Consider the following 17,565-nt stretch of genomic DNA (forward strand, 5'->3'; position numbering starts at 1 on the left):
ATTAATGAGGCTCTACTGGACCCCACCAAGGTGATATGGCAGACTCCCCGCGTCTGTCCCACCAACTTGTAAGAGAGTGAACAAGAAGTATTATGTGCCAGAAAAGGACATGGAATTTCTTTTCTCACATCTGCCTCCCAGTTTGATCACTGTGGATGCAGTTAACACTAAAGGCTGCCAACACCACTTTAAGTCCACCCCTCATGACCAGGACTGGAAGCACCTGGACTTGTTTGGCAGGAAGGCCTACTCCTCGGCCACTCTTCAATTCAGAGTTGCGAACTATCAAGCCTTGTGGGCTAAATATGACTATCAGAACTACATGAAGCTTAGTTCTTTTATTGAACGGCTCCCTGATTCTCAAGGACCAATTTAAAGCCTTGATTAACAAGGGCCAGCTGGTGGCAAAAAGTCTCTCCAGTCTACTCTTGATGCAGCTTTCAGGGCAGCACATTCTATTTCAGCTGCCATTGTGATGAGACTGGCCTCATGGCTTCATCTCTATGGCTTCCTCAAGGAGGTCCAAACAGTGAAGGACCTATCTTTTGAGGGAACGAATTTGCTGAAAAGACTGATGACTCCCCAGACTTTAAAAGATTCAGGGGCCACCTCTTTGATTGCTCAGGAACTGTACACCTGGGCACAAAAGAAAGTAGAGCCCTCGGCCACCATTCAAGCTTCACTCACAATGCTAATCTCAATACTCATCCCAGTATCCATCTCAGTATAGGCAGAGATTGTATGAACCTCAGGAAGAAGCCTGGGTTTGCCAGACAAAAGATGTTGGGATCTCAGCAAACTTCCTCTCAGCCCTTCACCTTGAAGAGACAGTTTTGACAGGTTTGTTGATGGGCCCATAGCACGCACTCCTCATTTCACACTGGAAAACCCAAGCATCCCTTCAGAGATTGTCTCACCTTGTTCTGCAGCACCTGGGTATGGATAACCTTCAAGAAATGGGTGTTGGAGATTATCTGAGAGATACTCCCTCCATTTCTCCTCTCCCCACTACCAAAACCTCTTTCCCGTCCCTCTTCAGAAAGCCTGCTACATCAGGAGATAAGTCACCTGCTCAGCGTAGGAGCCATAGAGCCAGTGCCTGCACATCTAAGGGGTAGAGGCTTCTACTCTTGTTACTTTCTGATACTCTGAGACTCTTCCTCTCTATTGCAGAGGGGGCGAAAGGTACAGCAATTTCAGCTCAGAAACTGAGTGGGTCTCTGGCTGTATTAAACTCTGTTACCAATTGTGTAACATCATACCTCCATCTTCAGTATGCACACATTCTACAAGGTCAGTCTACTTGTCCATCGTCTTCTCCAGAGGTATCCCAGTAGCAGAAATCTGCAGAATAGCTACCTGGGCATCGGTACATACCTTTGCAGAACAATGTGTCATCCTGGGGATTCGGCTACAGAAGCCACGGTACTATCGTCCATATAAGACACTCTACTCCAAAGTTCCAACCTCCAAGCGTGCGCACTGCTTGGGAGTCGCCTACAGTGGAGCACCCAAAGGGACACTACTTAAGGAAGTTACCTTGTGCAGTAATGATGGTTGTTCGAGATGTGTCCCCTTGTGGGTGCTCCATGGACTGTCGTCCTCCCCTCTACTTTGGAGTTCTTGTCATTGACTCTGCAGTAGAGAAGGAACTGAGGAGGATTGGTCGCGCATGCTGGCTAGTCTCGTGGCAGGCAGGGAGCAGTCTATGCCCAGGAGGAAGACAGCTACCAAAGTTCTCCAATCAGCAGCACAACGACATTGACACATCTACAATGGAGTACCCATAAAGGGGCACATCTTGAAGAACCATCATTAAGACTGGGTTTGTCACAGAAGTCATGGATTCCATGACTCTCTGTAACTTCTGCAAAGGCTGGACCGCCCCTGGGCCAGCCACACCAGCCACTTCTGGGGCAGTCTCAGGCCACCGTTCTCCTCTCCTCCTCCCCTCCCCCAGCAGCAGAAGTAGCAGTTTGGGTGTGGGCGGGGGCTCAGGGCAGGGGGTTGGGATGTGGGACAGCACTTACCTTGGGGGGGCGCTCCCTGGAAGCAGACAGCATGTCCCTACAGCTCCTAGGCTTAGAGGCCAGGGGGCAGTGTGCTGCCACTGCCTTCAGGCACCACCCTGCAGCTCCCATTGGTTGTGGTTTCCGGCCAATGGGAGCTGCAGACCTGGCGCTCGTGATGAGGGTGGCTCACGGCGTCCCTTCTTCCCCCCTTAGGAGCTGCCAGGACATGTCAGTTGCTTCCAGAAAACTGGGTAGGGAGCCTGCCAGCCCTGCTGCCTGCTCCCTCCAGCACCAGTGGGGGTCCCAGTCTATATGGTACCTCCCCCCCCCCGCACTCCTGGCAGCTGCCCCCCCAGAGCACCCGTGGCCTCCTGGCTCAAGTTTTAGTTAGGAGTATATAGTACAAGTCATGGACAGATCACAGGCCGTGAATTTTTGTTTACTGCCCATGACCTGTCCGTGACTTTTACTAAAAATACCTGTGACTAAAATGTCGCCTTAACCACCATTACTGCACAAGGTAAGTAACTTGTTTTTGAGTCAGAATCCTGGATCACTTTACAATGCAGTCTGTTAACTGAGTTTTCTTCTGTTGAAGGCTCTTTTTAAAAATGTGCATCCTTTAACTCTCTGAATACAGCTTTCAGGAGAGGGGACAGGAGGAAGTTATTAAAATTCACACCTTAAGGTTTAAAAAAAAAAAAATTCCTGCATAGACAAGACCTATAACTTTGTCCATACAGCTGGTTCAGTAGACACCCATAGTCGGCAACAGGTATTTTTTGTAATGTAGCCAACGCTTTAGAATAAACAGCGCCAGTGATCAGTCCTGGCAAGCTTTGACAGAGGTGGCATTTTACTGTTGGACAAAGGAAAGCTTTCTTTAAATACCGTTCTTTATAGGCAAGGATATCTGTTGATTCACAGAGGGGTTTGTTACGATAGTTTCTGCTGCAAACAGCAATTTGTAATTAAACTAAATCATCTTTTGACTTTCTCAAAATACTCAGTTTCCTTTCAAGGACACCACTGGTTTTTATGAACTCTTGTTTACATTTGTAAGCCTTACGACTGCACGGATAAACAGATGATAGTTTAAAAATGCTTGCATTCCCTGAGGGTCTTCATATTCTGATAGTCATAGTTCTTTTCTAAGTAAACTGATTCTTGGTGGAGAATAAGAGAACATTTACTGGCTTTCATTGCCTGATGAGAGAGAGTACTCCGCCAATACAATTATGAATAATGATGCTGGAGTAGAAGCTGCACTTTAATTGCTGTAAAACTGGGAGTAAAAAGCAAGTTGAGAACTCATTGCTAGAGAGGGACACATGCTAGTTGTATTGGCACATTAAATAAGTGGAATAGGACCTAGAATAAAGACTTTTACATTGCCTTCCTTGACTCACAGTAGGCAAAGGTAGCATTTAAAATACTGTAGGTCTGATTTGCATAACCAGGGTTGGACTATGGACTTAAAGGATCTTCAGTCAAATTGATGTTGCTTTTTAATGTATAAATTGTATCTGGACTGCCATGTTACTGTTCCTTTAAGTCTCCTTTTTAAATATTAACGGGGCAAATTAAATTTCCATAAAATCTATTTAGCCATTTATCTTTGAATAGAGTATAGCTAAGTGTTTTGTTTGCACCCATGTATTTTTATTGTTATTAATAAATAACAGCTGAAAATTAGGGCTTATGGAGTACAGATTTGGCTATATCCTTGAGTCTGTAACTTCATTAAAAGAAATATAAGCTACTAACATTCCTATTTGGGGGAAACTGGCTTCCACTCTGTATGCAATTGCATTGTTCTTTTATTCTGTGGCTAGAGTGACTGAAGTGGCACCAGAATTGTTAACCACTATCCTTAGTGATCCTCTACCCACCACTGCAACCTACCATTTTTCTTACATGGTTATTGCTAGTCTATTTTATGTGAACAGTAGGCATTGCACCTAGGTCTGGCTTAGGGTAGAATAACTGAAGAAAATTCAGGGAGAGATGCAGCTGGGCCATGGGTTCTTTCATGTTGGAGATTACGATCATCCTACTTTTTGTATTGTTAAAAGAGGGTGTTTGCCAATATAGATGAGGTTGAGAAGCATTGAGCTCCCTAGACAGAACAAATCTTATGCCCTTTCTGTCAACTTGAGCAAGAACAAACAGAAGAAAACCCAACATACCAAGTTTTTATCATCGTAGTAATTTTAGTTAAATCTAGTTTTAGTTATTTTTAAGATAATGCTGCTGGAGTGTATCCTCATTCTGCACAAAGTATCTTTTGGAGGAGGAGCTTACTTTTGCTGTAATTTATCTTTTCTCTAGAGGGGCTAGGTTGGGGAGGAAATCTAAGTAAATCTTTCTTGTTCTTTCTGCAGATTTGATTGTCCCTAGTTACAAGGCTTCTTTTTCTTACTCTTTTGTGTGAAGATTGCTCTTGTTGCTTGATTTGTTTTTAAGTGTGCTATAAATCCATTGCTGTGATTTTTAGCAACCCACTGCAATAGGTTTTAGAAGAATGCTCTGATTTTAATAATCCAATAGAAAGTAAAAAAGTCATGCACAAAGTCTCTTTAAATCTGGGTTGATGGAAACACAAGATTTAAATCTCCTTTACTGTTTAATTTGGAAGGCAAGACATCACTTCAGTGTTTAACCAGTTTTGAAGATGAATGTGACATATTTTTAAAAAGCTTACACTTGAAAGCTGAGAGAGTATATTGCTTGAGTTTTTTTTTTCCATATCTATCTCAGTGTAAATGTGATCCAGGAAATCTGCCCTTGTGTTGCCTACCACTTTGTGGTAGCAAAAAGTGAAATAACTGGAAGCAAAAACACTTTATCTGTTTATGGTTCAGAGAGAGCTATGGAAATGAGCTGTTAGCTGAATATTAATATTCTCCATTGGGATACTAAAATTCATTGTTCGCAGAATATTGCTTTGTTTATAAGCCATATAAAGATTGTGATAAAATTCAATAAAATTGACAGCTGTGTGGACTAAAACTTTTTTGATATGTATTTTTGCATACACTTGTATTAGAAGCATCTTCAAAGAAATCTACTTTGGGAAGTAGATTACGCTAATTGGAAATAGAGCACTCTTATTCTAGAACAAGAGCATCCACACAGAGTTAATCAGGAACAGCTAGTCTACTTTAAATTCACACCCTACCTTAATCCAAATTATCTTCTCAATCCAGACAAGCTGTGTGGGGGAACCCTTGTGGTGGCAATTGCCGGTGGTTCGTACTTTACCAGCCATATTCTGACACTAAAATGGAATTATCATTGTGTTCTTGTGCTTGGTTAGAATGGCATACAAATAACATTTTGGTTAGTATAGAAGAAAGGATTCTCGATCCTTTATGGACCTAAATACGAAATGGATGGGTAATTGATGAGTAGACAAAATGAGCATTTTGAATGAAAAAACATGGGAGAAACTGCAAAACTGATATTTTCCCCTTGAAGCTTACAATGGAGTTGCTCTATCCTACAGTTCCCCCTGCTTTGCATTTAAAATAAAATTAATGAACACTTCTACTTGTTCCTGACACCAGCCTTCAGCCTCAGAATGCAATTGGGCTGTGCTGGCTAAGCCTGACTTGTGTCCGCATTCAGGGCATGTTGTGAAAAGGGTCATGATTTTGCACAAAAATTACATATTTTAACTTTGGAGCTTATTGAGCTCTTATCAAATCTCCCTATGTGGTGTTTACGAACTTTTAAAACATTTTTTCCATTAGATGTTGTGTTTGTATTTTTAATGGCTCTTAAGAGTAAAAGGGCAATAAAAATGCCACTGACCAAATGAAATAATGTTGCTGTTGGAATGAATAGCTGACACAATATATAACCGTTTGAGCATCATTTGTGCTACTAGGGCATCTTAATATGGTGAGATGTACCTCTTCTTTTGATTATTTCTTTAACGAGGTCCCCACACAAAGCCCCTTCTCCCTATACAACTAGTGGACCTGCCCAGTGGTAGACTTCCCCTTATTTCTTAATTCATTGTCTCTGGCTCATCTTCACTAAAAAATTAACCTTATGGTTCCAATAGAGTTTACTCATAACTGTGTGTCAGACACAGCATCCACTGGCTTTAATGTCCTATCCAACATTCTGCCTGTTTATATAGCTCCTTACAGTTGTTTTCTAACGTTGAGCTGATTTTCTAGGGCTGTTTCCCTGTCCCCATGCCCCTTTCTGCATGACCAAGTGAAAAGGATTTTTTAATAGTTTTTGCAGAAGCTGCGTTGGGGGGAGGCAGGGATAGGATACCTTCTTTTTGAAACCTTTTTGCCACAGCAGCCTTATTGGTGTATAATGAAGCATGGATAAGGCAGAGACTTGTTGCTACTCAGCATATCATGTCTGAAACCATGGTAGCAACAGCTGGTGGCTGGTGATGTTTCTTTGATCTTCTTTTTTTTTCTTCTGAGAAGAGTGTTTAAAACCCCCAAATCTCAGCATCTCCTTTTTCAGACCACTGTTGGTTACTCTTGGCCATTTTTATCCCCTGAATTGTTGTGACCTGGGTTGATTTGCAATATGAGCAGCAGTAGGAGTTTCTATAAATGAGTAACATGTTTTTATGTTGGTTTTTTAATACGACATGGTGATTTTTCTCTCAATATCCCATCATTAGTACTGCATTTAAGTGCTTGAGATAGGGCAGATGGATATGGCACCCTTTTTGTGCAATTGTGCTTTGTTCATCATTCTGGTATATTCTCTACCTATGCAGCAATAAAGACATCTGCTCTGTCTCATTTTGCTACTGTTATCCACCTGCAGATAAATTGCTGTCAAACCAATCTCTGCTCTTTCCCTCAGGTCTTAAAGTATTGCTTTCATTTTTTAGGTGTCTATTTGTGAGGATTACAAATGTGTCAAGTCTTGTATTAGAATGTCTTATTGTACATGTCCATATGGACTGGTCACCAGTGGAGCTGAAGTGGCATTACAACAAAGTAAGGGAGAGTCTCGCTAATTATTCCGACTCTATTTTTTGAAAGTTATCCATACGTGGGCATGTGTAATGACAATATTGACCAATGATTTCTGCTGTGTATAAAATCTTACCTTGCACTTGTAGGTGTAAAGGGTGACATTCCTATATTTTAGGAGTGTTAATGTGTTCGGTCATCTTGTTTTCTAGGTTGCATCGCAGCGCATAAGCTCGGTGGATCTCTCATGCTGCAGTCTGGAGCATCTGCCTGCCAACCTCTTCTACAGCCAGGACCTCACTCATCTCAATTTAAAACAGAACTTCCTGAGGCTAAACCCCAGCCTGTCAACAACTAGAGGGCTTAGTGAACTACAGAGGTAAATAAAAAAAAAAAAAACACCACATGCTTCTAGCCACGTCCTCCATTCTGTTTTTACTCACTGTGTGTAAGTTTAGTGATACTTCATTTGCAGGAACTTCCCTAAACGCATATCTACAAAAAGACAAAAATGTGTGTATTTTGTGTGGAAACATGCTATGGAGCAATAGATTCTGGTCTTTTTTTATAGATAATGAATTTGGAAAATGTGTGTACAGGGAGCTGATCAAATTCCATAAAGTATTTGAATGTTGTTCTCTGAATTAAGCAAGCTTTTAAAATCCAAAATAGTTTCCCACATTCACTGTTTTTCCTTGCACACCTGAGCCCAATTTAAATCCATTGATCTTTCACATGTTTGATCGGTATACTTTTATGAATTGCAGATCAGATGGGTTCTGTTCTTGAGCTATGAAGTAGAAACTATCAGAGGGTAGCCGTGTTAGTCTGGATCTGTAAAAGCAGCAAAGAATCCTGTGGCACCTTATAGACTAACAGACGTTTTGGAGCATGTCCTTTCGTGCGTGAATACCCACTTCCTCAGATGACATGCATCTGAGGAAGTGGGTATTCACCCACGAAAGCTCATGCTCCAAAACGTCTGTTAGTCTATAAGGTGCCACAGGATTCTTTGCTGAAGTAGAAACTGTGTAGGATTTTATATAGGTGTCAGGAAAACAAACTAGTAAATTAAATGTGACATCTGCCCCTTTTCCCTACTACCCACTCCTCTGGCAGCTGTGACCGTAATGATTCTGTCTGGATTTGACCACTAATATATGTGACTGTTTTCTGATGGGCATAGAGCAAGAAGGAACAAATTGATAGTAAACAGTGTCACTGCGTAGATGGGGCATGAACACTGTATCTGCTACATCCCTTAGAATTACAGAACAGACTAGCTGTTCAGAAAGATGGATGTTTCTATATCGCAAGTTAAGAATTTTTGCAATTTCAGTGGAGCCTGAATTGCAAAGTGAGCTGGGATTATTTGTGAATGATCTTATTTAACTGTATTGTAATACACCTCTACCTCGATATAACACTGTCCTCGGGAGCCAAAAAATCTTACCGCGTTATAGGTGAAACCGCGTTATATCGAACTTGATTTGATCTGCCGGAGCGCACAGCCCTGCCACCCGGAGCGCTGCTTTACTGTGTTATATCGGGGTAGAGGTGTATATTATAGCCAGCACTTCTAATCCTTTTCTTTTTGAAAAATTACGAAATGGATTATGCAGGCTGCTGCATTTTTACATAATCTCCAATTGACTTAGAAAAACAAAAAATTTGGCACTGTAGGGATGAACAAACCCAATAAGTCTGATTCACAAACAAAACAGACAGCATTTCCAGGAACATATGAGCACAGCCAGAAGTAAACTGTAGTGGAATAGTTGATTTGATACCCTCTAAAACCATATCAGCAATGTTGTACTGCCTTATGTTGCCAGTTAGAGAGAAACAAATTGGTGAACATAAGAACCAACTTGCATCTTCAGCATGAAACAGTTTTGCTGTCATTTTTAATGTTAGAAAAGGTACAGAAGTCCTTTTTTGTGAACAGAGTGGCTTGGTTCCAACTGCTGTTGAAAAGGGAAGTGTTCAAATAACATGGCAGGCTACTCTCATTGTCTGCTATGTTTGTGCTCTGCAGTAGCAGGAACTGCTATAGTGCCTCAGTGAAAGACAGCAACAAGAGCCAAAAAATGCCCTCAGACAAACCTGCGGTCTAACCATACAGCTGAGAGACAGCTCATTTGATCAAATAAAACTTCTCCTTCCCTTGCACTCCTCCTCTGGTCTCAGTTTCTGCTTCATGGCAGGGAGGTCTAGGAAAGCCACCTGCACCTTAAGACACAGAACAGAAAATTTGCCTTGCTCCTCAGGAAGGAAGCCACTCCTACTCTGCCAACGAATGACAGTGCATCCGAGGCTCAGAGTTGACTGAAGATGAACTCTAACGGTGTCTGGACCTTTTCAAAGCAGAATGAATTACTAGGCAAAACAGTAGTGCTCTGTGGATGGGAACTCTGCCCTATCAACCTCCTGCCTCTTGGCTCTACAGTTCCCTTTTTTCTGTCTCGCATGTCTACCTAGATTGTAACCTCCTGAGGGCAAGATCTTTGAGGCACCTGGAAGACAGCTGGAGCTAAGTCAGGACCCTTAATGCCTGTGAAGGTCCCTGGCAAAGGAATTCTATGCCTCTTCAGTGCTGACAGGAGCAGTAATGGGGACCCTTAGGAAGCATTCACCCTAAATCTGTAGTGACTCTAGTTCTGCAATATAGTTAACCTGTTTTCTACAGAAATTAAGACACCAGATACATGAATAAATTAATTCTCATAGCACTCATTGGTCACTAGTGTATAGTGGCCTTTCTGATGGTTATCTAGTAGGTTTGGTATCAGCTGGGCACAGATATCTTTCTGGTAGTATTTGTCAAGGGGGCTTGCACTTCTTTGGTAACTCCTTGAGGTGGCAGTCAAACTCCTCGTTGGCTGGCCCCTTAGTGCCAAATGTGGGGAGTAGCTTCTCTCTGAGCCTGCACAACAGAAATTTTGTGAAGGCTGCACCACTGAGCCTCAGCAGTAGCTTCTCTTAAGTGAGCACCAGCTTGGCAAATGTCATTGGCATCTCATGGCTTACTGACATCACACTGGAGCCAATCCCCTGCAGCCATCGCGGCACTGACACTTAATCCATCTTCTGTTTCCCACACCCATTTGTTGTCACCATTTCATTGTTCATCTTAAATTTCATAGGCATCCCAGGGTGTGGGCAATCTGGCCATACTGCTTTCAGTTTTCTGAGAGGGGTAAGCCTCCCAAAGAGGAAGCGAGATTGTGAGAGAAGGCAGAAAGGGAAATAGGAATGTTCATCTATACTCAACTGAATGTTTCTTTTGCCCATCTTAGGGAGCTCAACAGTTCCTTAACAGTGGATCTTCACCTTAGGAGTCAGATTATACGTTTGAGTTACTGGCAGAGTTACTGACACTCTGAGAACTTTAATAGTTGCCAATATAGATCTAGTTCAGTGACATCGAATTTCATAATTGTTCAACAAGCAGGGAACATGCATTCCTGTGAAAGGCAGAGTATAGATAACTTAATCCCTCTCTCATTTTCCCCCTTGTAAAATGGGGATACTACTTCCCTAGTTTACAAGTGTATTAAATCTTAATTTATTATATATAAAGTGGTTTGAAGTCCTTCACTGAAATGTAGCATAGAAGCACAAAGGAAACAATCCTTCTGTGCTTTACAAGGAACTCATTCTTGAAAGCATAGGTCATTAAACTGTAGTAAATGTCATTGAAGTCAAGAAAAATAGTATTTAAATAAGATTGTAAACTAATTTTTATTAAAATGAACAAGAATTTGACTAGAAAAAGACCCAGGGGCATGATTCACCATTGTGTAATCATTTATACCAGCGCAAAGCGAGCGCAAAACCATTGCCATACTGATTGGGTGCCGTGTTAAGGCCCACTTTGCTCTGGTGTATGACTACACAAGGGGCAGGGCCTTAGTGAATCTGCCTCAGAAACTCTTTAGTCAGCAAGGACAATGATTTGAAAGGGCATATTGATGGAAATGCTCTCACCCCTAGATCAAGCCTCCTTGGTTTAATTTTGCATCAAATACAGTTGGTAGGGCAGTCTGGGAAAGCTCACACTGCTGCTACAGCTTGTGGTGGTACTGGTCCTGTGGATAAATAATAAAGCACTTCACCTGTCCCAGACACTAACTCCAGCACCCCTCACGAACACTTACTTCATGTATGTTAAACTTCTTACAAGAAGAGGCACCTCACAGGAAGGAGAAAATACCAGCTTTTCCATTACCAATTAACTACAGGTAACTTGGTCATGGTAATGAAATGCTGGCTGGATGGCATCCCTATCAGTCAATAGCCACCTGGTATACATTTTGGATAATATTGTTTTAGCCAGGAGTTTATGTATGTTCAACAGCTTCTGAAAGAAATCTGTTTAGAACTGGCTGCTTGAAGATTAAAGTACTGTAAAGTTATTGTAGTTTGTTTGTTTTTGTTTGTATTTTCAAGATCATGTACCTTGTGGGGCTGAACAATACATAGTCATAACTCTTGTTCAGTAGGTCATGTAGATAAACGAAGCCTGATATGGTGATGAATTGTTAGCATCGTTGGTCTGCCTTCCTCAGCATCTTATTCACATTAAAATAAGATGCCAGGTCTGATCTTCCAGTGAAGGGACAGGACAGAGTAGATAAATAATAATCCTGAGATTCAGTTTTGCCCTCAAATATAGATGTTCATTGCTGCATGCTGTAGAAAGAAGTTTTATAGTAACTGTGCATTTGATACTTTCCAAGTATTGTAAAAGGAAGAATCAAGATGAGTTAATTGTTAGTTTGACAGCTTCATGCATCTCTTTTGGAAGGGAGAGGAGTGGGAAAGAACATATTTGCTTGGGGCATGAGAAGTAAACATTACTTTGTGAGACCGTTCATGTACACTTCTTTTATTGTTCACTTAAACTTGTTAAATCCACTTTGTAGTGTGTTTCTGATGGTCCAAAATTGTAAACAGAACTTGGACTACTGGGTAGTTTTGTACCAACACCTATATTTTTCCTTTTTGGGGCATGCTAGAAAATAGGGAACAAATATTTGAATCTAACCTTCAAAGGTAGGTGGTGTGAAAATTCAAGTACAGTAAAAGATAAATGGCCTATTGAATGAGTTGACTTGACTTGGCTCCAGTTCACAGTGGCTTCTTTAAAGTTATAACATGGTGGTGCCTTTCAGGAAAATATTCCCCAGTTGTTGCAATAATGGAAGCTAATGAGATACTCACAAGGCTTGTATCAGAGCAGTGGGTGGGTTGGAGTCCCTTCAGTCTATAAGCACTATACTACAAATATACCTGAGCTGTTGTTGGACACACGTTCAAAAGTATTAAAGTGCCACAGCTTTTCTCTTCATTTTTAGCATTAAAGCTTAATTTTTCAGTTTAACAAAAGTGTTAGGGTTTACACTTGCACTGGTGTTCATCCTCTGATAATGTTCTAAAGGAGCTTGCATTTGGATCAGCAATTTGAGGAGCTACATCAAAAACATTACACTTGGAGCTGCAACTGCTGTTTTCCCTTTATTTACAATTAAACTCCTCAGCTCCTTTACTGAAATGTAAAAGATAATTCAGGTACATTAGTTAGTCCAGTGACTTCAGTTCTGAGGTTTGAGGCAAACTCATGATTAAAATTTGTTGTTTGCTGCTGATCTGTTTCGCTGTGGCAATATGTTTAGATTGAATACATCTCATTTAGATTAAATACTGATACGAGATACACTAAGAACATTGTTTGCTTGTTAAATGATGGGAAATGATTCAGTCAAACGTTTGTCATTAAACAATGTTTTAGTGAAAGCATGCAACTGAACTTAGAGTAAATAGTATTGGCAAACACCATTTTCGTCAGCATTTTCTAGCAATTCTTCTTGTGACGCCAAGGAACTAGCTTTTTTCCCCACCCCTTACATTGTAATTAAGGTTTAATAATTAATAGTGACACTATAGATTTTCTTTTGCAAATATGTACATGCAGTCATTAGTGGTTTCCTAGGGGCCTCTCTCAGAAATCTAATCTCTCAAGCATCCGTTACTTGAAATTGCTTTAGACAGGTAACACAGCTTTAAATCTTCGAGCTTTCACAGGATATGACAAAGCAAAGGGTTTATAGATTATGGATGCTAGCAGTGAAAGTGTTTGTTTGAAAGAAGCACAGGAATTCAAAAATAATCAAATACCCAAAGGACAGGAAAAGAACGTCATGCTTTCCAGAGAAATTATAACCTGCTAATGGTATATTCTGGGGTTACAAATGTACGCAAGAAGAGGAAGGGGATAAGGCATTTAATAGCTCAGTCATAGGAAAATAATCTCTCTATAAGGACCCAATCCAAAATCCACTGAAGTCTATGGAAAGAGATTGTTTGACTTCAGTGGGCTTTGGATCAAGGCTTAAAATGCTGAGGTATTTTATTTTCGTAGGTGCAGATGCTGGGAAGGAACTTACTTTTACAAACAATTCACTGCATTACTGGTGAGTGAGGAAAAATAAACCATTTTAAATAAAATCTTATTTTACAAATAGCAGTTCATTAAAACTGAAAGTTTTTTAAAATTGAACTTTTTAAATTACACGACAACAGCATCACTTTCTAGTCCGTTTTGCCTTTGTTTTGTTTTGCAAAGTATTGCAATGTTTGAGTTGCAAACACTATAAAGGGTTGATTTAAAAGTTACCATTTGGAGTTTAAAAAATAATATAAAAGTGCTTGTTAACTTTTTGGTGTTTAAAACAGAATTTTGTGGCCACATTTGAAATGACTGTAATGCAGGAAAGCAGAGCAGAAGATGTTATGTGAAAGGGATATTCTGTTTCTTGTATGTAATCTTTATTTCCTTGTATTTTCCACTCTAATCTCTCCTTCCATTTTCTCCAGTATTTTGTTCCCTTCTGAGTCTTTAGCTGCATCTTCATCTTTTCTCTAGTTTACCAGCCTTTAGTAGTGGTCTTTACAATAATACTCCTTGGCTTTCTCCCTCAAAGTTCTCTGGGACTTACCACCACATAACTTCAAAGACCCTATGCTGCCATGATGATTCTTGTGAAAGAACTAGGGCTGTCAATGAATTGCAGTTAACTCACACGATTAACTCAAAAAAAAATTAATCATGATTAATTGCACTGTTAAACAATAGTATACCAATTGAAATTTTGGATATTTTTCTACATTTTCAAATATATTGATTTCAATTACAACACAATACAAAAAGTGTACAGTGCTCACTTCATATTTTTTATTACAATATTTGCATTGTAAAAATAATAAACAAAAGAAACAGTATTTTTAAGTACACCTCTGTGCGATCTCTTTAAATACATTTAAATTTAAATAAATTGTATTCTGTTTAGTGGTGCAATTAATCATGATTAATTGCAATTAATTATTTTAATCGCTTGACAGCCCTAGAAAAAACCCTAGATGAGCTGCTTCGTATAGAACAGGGATGATCATCTATAGCTGCCAAATTTGTAAAAGCTGTCCCTGAAAACACTTGCCAAATAAGATGGCAAGAGCACTAAGTCTCGAGACTCTCTGCATTTTGGTTTAAAAATACATTATTTATATACAAATGCCTTAGTTAATAAGGCTTGAAAACAAGTTTCCAGACCTTTCTTAAAGACCTGTTTATTTGCCAAACTGACAATCTACTAAATCCTATGTTCTCTGCCCCACAAGATTACAGTGGTGAGCATGGTAAGAAATGCCAAAATAATAAAAGGCTGTATTGTAACATTGCATCATTGTGACAGATCGCTTAATCATACTGTGCTACAAGATGTGCTATAAAACGCATTATTACAAAAATACATAAAACCAGTGATATGTGAACCCCTCAAAGGTCTTCCTAAGCAGAATAAAATGTGGTTGATACCCTGTTTGCCAGCACTCCTTAATTGTGAGGTCATTTAGAGCTCTGATCATGTGAGCAGCTGCAGGTGGCTCAGGAATCTGAGCTCAGTTACCTGTTCCACCTGTGGCCATGAGAGACCCCTTCCATCTGCTGAGGGGACTGCTGCCTCTAGTTCTTGTGTACCCCTCAGTGTCCTGCATGGAAGCATCAGGGAGCCACCCCCACCCCTCAAAATGAGGCAGTAGAGGCTATAGATGGGCCTTCTTCCACTTGCAGTGCAGGAACTGTGGACAACGGTCATATTGTTTGGGTAATAGTGCAGGAAATAAGGGGGAGGAGGCAACAGCGTAGCCTTCTATTGGCAGAGAAGTTGACCACATTTGTTGGAAACTGGGTTGAGGCTGAATCCACGGGGTTGAAGGACTTGAGAGAGGGGAATTAACCTACTGGATTATGGGGCAACAGACTGGGTTCTGGTGCAGACTGCTGAAGTTGAATTAGTACTGGAGGGCAGAGGCAGCTTTGTGCCATGTGAAGTGAGGAAGAGAACTGAAACAAGTGATGTCTGCTGAGGTTAGGAGTGGCTGGAGAGGGTGGGTGAAAGTCTGTGGAAAGATGCTGTAGAGACTGCTTGTAGGAGAGGAGAGTGGGGTTGCCAAGAAGTGGTGACTGAGGAAAAGTATGTCATGCCAAGAGCTCTCAGGAGGAGAGGGGACAAGGATGGGAATGGTATGTCCTAATTTTTTATGTACATGCTTTGTGTTCATTTTGATTTGAATTTTCATCCTGAAAATATGCACACATAGGTGTCAGGAGGGTTTTCCACAGACAGTTACAAAATCAGGAGTCAGACCCAAACCATACAATTCACTCAGTTAGGATCTCATGATTTTTAACAGTCCCATGGGTTTCTGGATCTTTCATGACTTTTACAACATACTCATTTCTTCTTCGAGTGCTTGCACATGTCCATTGCACTGTAGGTTTTCTGAGCACAGTCACTGGAAAATTTCCCCTCAGTGGCACCCTTTGAGGCAGCTTGGATGCCCTGTAGTGCCATGTGCACATAATGCTGGTATAAAGGGCCCAGCTGACCCCACACCCCTTTTTACTGCCTGTGATTGCTGGCCCTGCTCTCCTTGCTATGGCAAGCTTTTCTCAGTGGTCTGGTTTGTGGTTTGTTTTTTGTTTTTACCATAGTTGTATATAGTTTTTTTTTTTAACCTTAGTATGTTAGTATAGTTGGTTTTCTCCATTAGATAGCGGAGTTTTGTCCATTCCCGGCGCTGAGGCATGCCTTCTAGCCCTGTGTCTCCTGCGACAAGGTTGTGCCTCTGAGCAACCTGCACTCTAGTTGCCTAAAGTGCTTGGGTGAGGCTCACGTCGGGGATCATTATCTGCCTTGAATTCAACCTCACATGAAGGAGGACAGGAAGTCCAGGTTAAAGCGCCTACTAAGAGAGGCAGCGCTGAGACGTTCCTCTGAGCCAAGCTGGTCTGACTTGGTACCAAGCACCTCAGCATCGGAGGGGAATTCTCATCTCACCCTACAGGAATCCTGGCACCGTTCAGCATCCCGAATGCCGAAGAAGCAGCACAGAAAGAAGCTGGCTGAAAGGGGATATTCCCCCACACCAAAGATAGCCAGGCATGGGGAGCAGAGTGGAGTGTGACCTAGATCAGGCTGCTTCTCTGCTTCAGAATCGCAGTCAGCACCATTGACTCTGGCTTTGACTCAGGCACTGAGTCTGGTACCAGACGAACTGGCTACACAAGAGGGACAGCATAGTACCAGCACTATTGCCCCTCAGTGAGGCCATTATGGACCCGGTGAAAGCCTTGTGGCTTTCCTTCCCCCCACCTTGAAAAGAATTGAGAGGAAATACTTTGTCCCTGGCCCTTACCCCCAATCCCTGGTGCTGTCTGTGGCTGCCAAGAGGAAAAGGCAGGGACTGCAGGGGGTAACTCATAAGGCGAAAATCTCCAGGAAATTGTACCTTTTCGGTAGCAAGGGGAACTCTACCGGGAGGCTGCAGCTTGGGATCACTAACCAGCAGTCACTGCTGGACAGATGTGACTTCAGCATATGGGACTCCATGTTAAAGTTCAAGGACTTGCTTCCCCAAAAGGTCAGGCAGAATTTCTCACTGGTGAACAAAGGGAAGTTGATAGTCAGGGCTTCCTTGCAAGCTGCCCTGGATGTGATGGATTCAGCAGCTAGATTCACGGCCTGCACAGAGGCCTTGCGAAGGATTTCATGGCTACTGTCGTCAGGTCTCCCGCATGAGGTCCAGCAAACCCTTCAGGACCTTCCCTTCAAGGAAGCTTCCCTTTTTTCTGAGCAGACTGATGTGAAGCTCTATGATTGTATAACCTAGGGACTGTGGAACCCTAGCAGGGGTTTTAGATGCAGATTGCCACTCCCTACTGCAGGGATAGGCAACCTATGGGCATGGGTGCCGAAGGATGCAAGCAAGCTGATTTTCAGTGGCACTCACACTGCCTGGGTCCTGGCCGCTGGTCCAGGGGGCTCTGCATTTTAATTTAATTTTTAAATGAAGCTTCTTAAACCTTTTAAAAACCTTATTTACTTTACGGACAACAATAGTTTAGTTATATATTATAGACTTATAGAAAGAGACTTTCTAAAAATATTAAAACATATTACTGGCACGCAAAACCATAAATTACAGTGAATGAAGGAAGACTTGGCACACCACTTCTGAAAGGTTGCTGA

At 41.5% G+C, this 17,565-nt stretch overlaps 1 protein-coding gene across 1 annotated transcript in view; it reads left to right on the forward strand.

Moving 5' to 3' along the window:
* Nucleotides 1-17,565, forward strand: part of PHLPP1 (PH domain and leucine rich repeat protein phosphatase 1) — a 236,280-nt gene that overhangs the window by 137,059 nt on the left and 81,656 nt on the right. The window contains exon 4 of the mRNA XM_030552262.1: nt 7,186-7,352. Coding sequence (XP_030408122.1) covers nt 7,186-7,352 — 167 coding nt within the window. The remainder of the gene's footprint in view (nt 1-7,185; nt 7,353-17,565) is intronic.

This window comes from Gopherus evgoodei, chromosome 2 (assembly GCF_007399415.2).
Source record: "Gopherus evgoodei ecotype Sinaloan lineage chromosome 2, rGopEvg1_v1.p, whole genome shotgun sequence".
NCBI classification, from domain to species: Eukaryota; Metazoa; Chordata; order Testudines; family Testudinidae; genus Gopherus; species Gopherus evgoodei.